Source organism: Zingiber officinale, unplaced genomic scaffold, assembly GCF_018446385.1.
Source record: "Zingiber officinale cultivar Zhangliang unplaced genomic scaffold, Zo_v1.1 ctg226, whole genome shotgun sequence".
NCBI lineage: Eukaryota > Viridiplantae > Streptophyta > Magnoliopsida > Zingiberales > Zingiberaceae > Zingiber > Zingiber officinale.
Genome location: NW_024589901.1, coordinates 79,336 through 88,142, shown reverse-complemented (window position 1 = coordinate 88,142; position 8,807 = coordinate 79,336). Strand labels below are relative to the sequence as shown.

The following is an 8,807-nucleotide window of genomic DNA, read 5'->3' as shown; positions in this document are numbered from 1 at the left end:
TTACGTGAACTAGCTTGAGGAAACCCGACTAGTGCATGCAGGTCAGGCTTCATCTCGACCGCACATAATGCCATAAACCTAGTTTCCTGGCCCGTAGCCCCCGCCCGAGCTTTATATGTCAGATGGCCCGCGGTGGCCTTACTTCGTATGTTAACTGCCACATCTCCCTGACTTCGGACCGCCACATCTTTTTGACTTCTAGCTGTCACGCCCCTTGACTTCTGACCGTCACTTCTTCTTGACTTCTGACTGTCACGTCCCCTTGACTTCTTACGACCGGACCCTACCATTATGCACTATATCAACTTCTTTTGTCTATCCATAATTCTTAAATATTTAGTGAAGTTTAATATAAAAATCTAGATAAAGTATCCGTTAGAAAATTATTTATTCTCTTAATATATTTCTAATTAATTTTTTATTTTTTATTTATAATTATATCTATAAATTTAAATAATCTTCTGATTCTTAAAATTTTTCTTAATCCTTTTGTTTATATAGTATTGTGCAGTATAACTTTTCTTTATATATGGTTTGGTTACCGTTGTATCTATCCAAAAAGAAATAGATAAAAAAAAATAAAAGAAAATTTATCATCGACTCCCATCGTAGATTGAGAGATGAGTTGGACACTTAGGCTCTGATTACTCTTAATCATAAATGGGGAGGGATTGGAATTCAAAACAGAAAAAAAATCCTAGAGAAGGTAGGGGAAAGGATATAGAAAAAAAATATGTCAAAAAAGAAAATAAAATTAAAGAAAATATGTATCCATCCCCACGGTCGTGCGAGGTGCTTCCTTGGGTTTGTCATATGTGGCAGCTAGTAGCATGTGGCCATGCGAGATGACTTCACATGCGGGGGTGGGGCCGCCTTCCGGCCTCGCGAGGTCTGCTGTCCGTTGTCAGTAGTCGCACGGACATGCGAGGTGATCTCGCGTGAGGGGTAGTTGCTCGCAGCCAAGTGTCGAACCACATATTACCCTTCTCAGGTTTTAGCCCAGGGGATCGACAACGTTGAAGAGGAGATGCAATTTGGATCTTTGATGAGAGAAAGGAAGAATGTGTAAGAGAGAGGAAAGTAGCGTGGAAGGTATTTTTATCAGTCCGCTCGAGATTAATCCGGGGTTATAAATTTTTTTGACTCCGCCATCACTAGTGGTCGTGAGAGATGTGTTCACAACAATGAATGTATCACGAGTAAAGAAAAATTAGACTATGACTCTTATGAGGAGAAGAAGAGACGAGAAAGTTACTTTCTGTCCAATTTAGATGGATAGAAAATATATTAAAAGTAAATTTACAGATGGATTGTTAGATTTGTCTGTCTATTAATGAATATAATTTATTTTTTAAAAAATGTAAATAAGAATAAATTTCATGGTGATTTTTTTTTATAATTTTTATTTTCATCCTTCAAAATAAATAATGATTTATATTTATGAGCCCAGGGAGGTACCATAAGTAATATACAATCATTGTACAACAACTCACTCCGTACACTTAGAATGAATATTAAGTATATCAAAAGATGAGAGATATAATTCTCAGAGGGAGAATTATTGAACTCAGGGGAGAGTTAAGGAATTGTTTACTTAACTTTGTAATATTTTAATTTAATTATGAATCTTGATTGTCAAATATTAAAAAAGGAGAGATTTTTGGTATAGTACGTACCAAAATTAAATCTGAGTTTTGATGTTATCAAAGGTTCAAGTTAAGTCATGTTATTATATGATAAATTGACTAAGTATCTAGATTGTTTATTCAATCAGAAAAGTCCTAGTCATGATTAGGTAGTAAAGTCCAAACAAATTTAGAGGATATGATATTTGGCAGGTAAGATGAGGTAAACAATTGGAGTGGAGCGATGGGGAGGTCGTGTCTCGTGAAGGGACAAATCCTAGGTTGATGATCCAACTGAAGAAACCTACGGAGGTTTCTAAGTTGAGATCAAGAAGTCCTAATTATCATACTTATGTATATTTAATATCTATTATCTAACTCTATTTTACAGGATCAATAACTATTATCTAACTCTATGTTGCAGGATCATATGACCCCTTAAATTTCAAAGGGTTATAACTTTTGACTCAAAATTCGGAATCAGACTGTATCAGTGACCACGCATGCACAACTCAATGATCTTCATTTAACCATGGGTTTGGTTAACTGAACAAGAGGTGTAGTCGACTGATCAAGCCATTTTATTAGTTGACCAGACGGAGGTTCAGTCAATCGAACAGGCAAGAATGGAAAAATAGATCAGGCTGACAAACATGGTATCATAACATGATCAGTAGACCAACCCCAAGGATTAGTTGACCGAACAATAAAAGTATTAATGACGAAGCGGATTCAAATCTCAATGAAGAAGGAAATCAGACTAATCGGCCGACTAATCAAGGTGATCAGTCGGTCGAACATTAAATGACATTAATAACACGAAGATTAGATCTCGACAAAGAGGGAAGGTTGCTTGATTAGTCGACCTATAGGATGACTGGTCAACTGAACGGATATTTGGTTAACTGAATGTGTCTTGTAAAAGAACAACAAAAGGTCCGAGCTAGAACAACTCTATGAAACTTTTGATCTTCTTCCTCCCTATTCGTGCTGCTACTGATCTATATTTCTGTGCAAGCTACGACAACAAATAAGCTCTGACAATCTTCATATCAAATATTATTTGTTGGTTAAAGTCTGGTACGAATTACCTCTTCTCTGAAGGTTTCGGAAAGGAAATTTTTAGTGGATTGCCCAACTGTACGATCAAGGATCACGGGTCTTGGAGTAAGAGTCGACATAGATTTCTAACCAAGTAACCAATCAAGTCACTTGTATTGCTTTTACTATTCTATTCCGCTGCTTACTTTGATAAACAAAAGGATTTTTAATGAGTAATATTCAACTCTCTCTTCTATCGTGTTTCCAATCCTTTAGTACAGATATATAAGATAAGCAATTACAATGCAAGTACAAATATAAGATATAGATTAAGTCAGATATAGGTTGTCGGATGACCTCTGGCAGAGTAATAGCAAAACTTGCACATGTAGCAACAACAAAGATGAAATAGTGAGTGTGATCAAATGAATGAATGAGTTATTCTCGGCTCGGTCATCAAGCCCGTTTTATAAGCACTGTTCAGTCGACTGATCTACTTTTCCATAGATTGAACCTTTCGGTCAACTAATCCAATTATCCATCTACTGAACCTCCGTGCCTTTCCTTCTTTTCTGTGATTCGATCCTTCGAATCTCGTAAATCATGTTATTTTATCAACTAATCCCGCTAATCCGTCGATGAAATCTAGAATTTCCTTTCCTATGTTGATTCGATCTGATCTCTGGCATTACCATATTTGGATCAATTGACTGATCCAAGTTAACCGTCGGCTGATAAGGTTGTAATACCATTTTTGAGATTGATAAGGATTTAGCATAGGGGACTGACAATGTTGAAAATGAGTTGCAATTTGGATTTGCGGTGAGAGAAAGGAATAACGTGTGAGAGGGAAGAAGGTAGCTCGAGAGCTTTTTTTTTTTTTCAGCTCGCTCGAGATTAACCTAGAGCTATAATATTTCTGGCTCTACCATTATCGATGGGCGTGTGAGGTGTGTTCGCAGTTCTGAAATGTACCACGAGTAGAGAATAATTAGACTATGACTTTTACTAAGTTACTTTCTGTCAGATTTAAATAGATAAAAAATATTAAAAATAATTCAAGACGGTATCAGTCTGCCTATTAAGTAAATAGAAAAAAATATAATTTATTCTTTTGCCAAAAAGTTAAAAAAGAAAAATTTTCAGGATTCGAAAAAAAGAAAAATTTTCAGGATGATTTTTTTTATAATTTTTATTGTCGTCCTCCTAAATAAACCGTGATTTATATTTAAGAGTAAAAGGTGGTACCATAAGTAATATACATTCATTGTACAACAACTAGCACTCCAGACACTTGAATGCTATATATAACCTTTACGCTCGATCAATAATTTAATCAATTGCCAATCTGTTGACACCACACAATGCACTTAATTTCACTATGTACCTCTTGCGTTTTCCTTGTATGTAATTTGGACTCGCTATAAATCCCCACCCAACTCGTTCCCAAGTCAACACCGGCCTTTCTCATTGGTAGAACTTGTATTGCTTGTCTATTATGTTTCCGATGATGTCTCGCAATGCACCAATAGGAGCCAAGATCATCAGCAGGACCCCAAGAATTATGCAGATCTAAGAAAGGGAAAAAAAAAGCGAAACAAATTAATATTCATATTCAGGTTCGTTAATTCTGGCAGAGATGATATGCAAGGAAGAGATGTTCTTGCCTTGCTTACCCAATTAGTGATCCAAGATAAGCTAAACCTTCTGGGTTTGTAAATAGCAAGCCACATGATGCAAGGAAGCTGGAATCATAATGGCAATATCAAATGGTTTGTTACAATGTGGTGGTAATGTAAGGTAAGTGTTTGGAGCACTCACGAAGTATGTGGTCGGGGCGAACGCGAATCCGCCAAAGAAAGAGAGTAGTCCGCCGAAGAAGGGGAAGGTTATGCCGACGAACATGGTGAATGCTGCATGGTAGTTCACAGTCCAAGGAATTTAGTTCTCTGCTCCACGATTTACTGAATCGAATCGTTAAAGTGCGATTGAGGAAATTAATGGAGGGAGAGGCTTACCGACATAAGCACTTCGTGTTATCAGGCGAAGAGTTAGACCAGGAGGAAAGCGAAACCTTTTGACCAGCACCGTCTCCATCATGTCGAACACAGGCATCGCGTAGATCTACAGAATCGAGGATAATTAATTTGGAATGATGATCGATTATATATATTCAGGGGAAATAATTTATATATATATAAATCATATACCTGGTAGCTTCCGATCACGTGAACGACGACCATCATGTTGGCCATGGCAATTAACCAGTGCGGTCTGCTTAGAGAGACCAGGATGTTGTCCTCGACTCCGTTGCCGAAGGCCCAGTAGCCGACGAAAGCCACAGGGAAGTAGCAGAGGGCGACGACGATGTAGGCGACGATCACGCCCTTCCACATCGGCTTCTTGGAAGGCTTCTCGGGAGTGGAAGGAATGGTGGCTTGGATTTCCAGCACCACGTTGTGGCCGGCGTACGCGAAGGCCACATCTCCCAGCGCCGCCAGGAACCTCATCACAGTCCTTTCTTGTGTATCAGATTTGTAACCGTATTCCACATGCTCCTGCTTCCCCTTGTCCACTGAAGCCACCCATGCAATGGTAGAATAACTAGAATGGATCGAGCAAGGAATTAGTAGTCAGTCCTTTTGTTTTTTGATCGATCGATCGATCGATCGTGAAGTAATTTTATCGAGTACGTACCTGAAAGACATAATAGCGGCGGCCAGAGATATCCCAGAAATAGAGTTGAAGTTGGGAAGCTGCGAGAGGACAAAGTGCACAGAGGCGAAGATCATGATGAAAAAGGTGAGCTTGATCTGCTTGCAGTCAGAGCAGACGACGTCGTGGAACTTCTTGAGGGATCTACCGCCGGTGACCATGTAGACGATGCAGACGCCAACTTCCACAATCAGCTGCTGGGGAACGACGATGTAAAGGCCTAGCTTCTCGCCGAAAGCATATTGTCCCAACTCGTGGTACCGATCGAATCGCTTCCCGGGAACCATCTCGTGCATCTCCACCATTTGCCAAAGGGTGTACAGGGTCACGATCCATGAAATGACCATCACGGCGATCCCAGGCCCCCTGTGATATGATCCTCAATTTGAGAAGAAAACAAGTAGGAAAAATTAAAAAATCAATCATCAACTGCGTTTGTACCATCCGAGTTCGGACATGGCATAAGGCAAACTGAGGACGCCAGCTCCGACCATGGCGGTGACATTGTGGAAGGCGGAGTACCACCACTTGGCGTTGCGGGAGGATGTGATGGGAAGCCAGTCGTCGATCGCCTTTTCCTTCTCCTTCTCCTTCTCGCTCTGCCATTGACCAGAAACCATTTGATTTATGAAACCAATCTCTCAATCTCAGCTCCCAATTCAACAACAGATTAATTATATTTATTCGATCTTAAACAAACTTAACTAAAAATTTGTTTTATATTCTCGATTCCATAGATCCCGTGCCCCATCACAGGCTTGGATACAGAATCAGAGTCATCACGTGAGAATATTTTAAACTTCTTCACGTATCGATTTATCTTGCCGGCGTCGCCTGACAAGGCGCGTGCAATTTTTTTTAAAAAAATTGGTTATAACAGCCCAGATTCAACACGCCTCGTTGACCATAAAAAAACTGATCGATCAATCGGCAAGTTTTCCCAGTTGGCATACAGGAAGAAGATGAACACACTAAGACTCAACCCTTTCTTAACCATCAACTACGGCGATGTATGGAAGTCATTTGTTTTCAACAAATCCAAGCAAATGGAACACCAAATCGATCGATGACATCCACACGGTTGAATTTTTTTTTTTTTTTTTGTCATTATAAAAGTTTTCCACAGGTATGAAAAAGCTGGCATCAGTAGTTTTTGATACCGCTCGTTTCTTGTGGACACAGCTGACAGACAAGCTGAAAATTGATGTCTATCCTTTTGTCACCGAGCTAGATAAACCTAATGATAATCAAACTAATTAATTGCGTCTGCAAATCCTTCTCTGCCAATGAGTTCAAGTGTTCTTGATGTAAATAAAACTGATATTACTGAGCATACTCTACTGATAAATTTACAAAGTAGAAATATAGCTAGACTCCTGTTACCTGATTTTGTCTACTGTCGTAGTTCTCAGGGGGTGATTGACCTTGAGTTCCCATGCTGAGTCTTTTCTATCTTCTTCCTGGAAGGAAAGATTTCCCAAAGGATCGAAAAGGATGACTACCTGCACTCCGGAGACACAGCAATATGCATGGAAAGAATGAAGAGGAGAGGGATATGCATTAGAGGAAGAGGAAGACCTTAGAGGAAAAAGAACCAATATCAAAGAAAAAAAATAACTAAAATAAAGGTTGTATAATATGTTTCGAATACAAGGAGAAATGAACATTATAAAAATAAATTTCTACATGCAAAAAAGAAAAAAAAAAGAAATACTAAATGTAAGAGGAAAAGAAGGGAGAACTTAGAAACTGATACCTCTTCGACCACCCAATGAAAGATCAAAGAAATAAAAAGATTTGTGAGAGTTAGGAATGTCTACAAAAGGGAAGAAGATTTAATTTGTATAGATCGATGTGTGGTTTATCTAGTTAATTGATAAAATCTAGTAAGTTAAATAAACACTTTATAACAAAATAGGAAAGTTAAAAATAAAATTATCTTATCACACTTGCCTGGCAAGTTTGAAAAACAAAAAATTGTTTGAAAAGCATCCACAAAAAATTTAGTATGCAAGAAGGTAGACAACTAGCTATTATAGGAATGGTTTGGGTCACAAACCAATACAAAGCACCCTCTTATTATTGAATCTTGTATGACTATAATAAACATTACTATAATATACCTAGGATCATATGACAATGTCTTTCCAATACAATTAAAGATCTGATATCTGATCTTTATTAAGGAAGGTATGGAAGAACTATATACCGATATCTGACCCGAATACTTGATTATATATGTATTAAAAAAAATTTCTCAAAACTCACTAACTATTTTTTGTTAATGATAACCGTGCCTATATAAATGTTTAATTTATTATTTTAATTATATATATATATATATATATATATATATTAATATGATAATAATTCTAATATGTTTTTTTTGAATGACGATAGCTGGATTGAAAAAAAAATTATTAATATAGAAAATATCCGATCATTTAATAGGTATAAGTATGAGAATAAATATCCGATCCCTGATAAATATGGCGATGGAGGATATGAAATCTGACCTGAACCCGACCCATTATTATCTCTAATGGTATTTAGGGAAATCATCCTTAAGAAATCCGATTGGGGCTACTAAATTTTAGAACCCAAAAAATATTGACAATGATAAACTAAATAGAATTTTAGCTATCCTTTACCTCTAACCGACATCGACATTGCTCTATGCTACTATTAGTGTTGCCCATCTTCGATGAGCTCTGAAGGGTTTAATGTTGGTCCCGTGCAGCCGGCTAGAGGGGATGAATAGCCCTGCAATCAAATTTATATTTTCTTTTGCTTTCAATTTTAGCAAAGACAAACACAAGTTAAGTTAACAAATAAAATGAACATAAATTAAAGAAGAGGCATGAATGTTTTACTTGATTTGCAACCGGAGAGGTTGCTAATCAAAGGCAGTGGAAGCTCACTAAAAATCTTCTTCTATGTAGGTGGAGAAGTCTCTTACAGAAAAGAAACTACAGAATTAGAAATAAAAGCTCAGAGTTCGTTAACTCATGTTGTGTTCAAATGAAGAAGACTACGACTCTATTCAGAGCCACTGACAAGGCATCTCCGGGAGCCTGAACCTCTCCAGGCGCCCCTAGCGTGGCAGACGTTATCTCCTCGCAACGACTTGAAGATGAAGTTTTTCATGCTCGAGTGCTCGGACCCTTGCTGATGTGGACCTGAAGAGCGATCCACTGCGATGAGGTGTCCATTGGGCACCTTAGTGGTCTGGGTGCCCTCTTCGATCGCTTGCTTCGTCTTTAATCACTTGGGTGATCCTTCGGCATTCTAGAGTTGAGCTCACCCAAAGCTAACTCCAACATTCTATTCGAGCAGGCTTTCTCCTCAGCTTCTAGTCCCTTGAACATAACACATGTCATTCTCGTCTGTCAGTGTACTCTTCTGTAGCACCTCAGCACCTAACCA

General features: G+C 38.2%; 1 protein-coding gene across 1 annotated transcript; it reads right to left on the bottom strand.

The window, feature by feature from the left end:
• Positions 1 to 3,873: 3,873 nt before the first annotated feature.
• LOC122036938 (lysine histidine transporter 1-like) lies at positions 3,874 to 6,965 on the bottom strand. The gene is made up of 8 exons (XM_042596387.1): positions 6,765 to 6,965; positions 5,823 to 5,980; positions 5,364 to 5,747; positions 4,877 to 5,270; positions 4,685 to 4,790; positions 4,488 to 4,579; positions 4,343 to 4,411; positions 3,874 to 4,238 (listed from the first exon to the last, which is right to left on the bottom strand). The coding sequence occupies exons 1-8, from the start codon at positions 6,816 to 6,818 to the stop codon at positions 4,134 to 4,136; spliced, it is 1,362 nt and encodes a 453-aa protein (XP_042452321.1). The 5' UTR covers positions 6,819 to 6,965; the 3' UTR covers positions 3,874 to 4,133.
• Between the last annotated feature and the right edge of the window lie 1,842 nt (positions 6,966 to 8,807).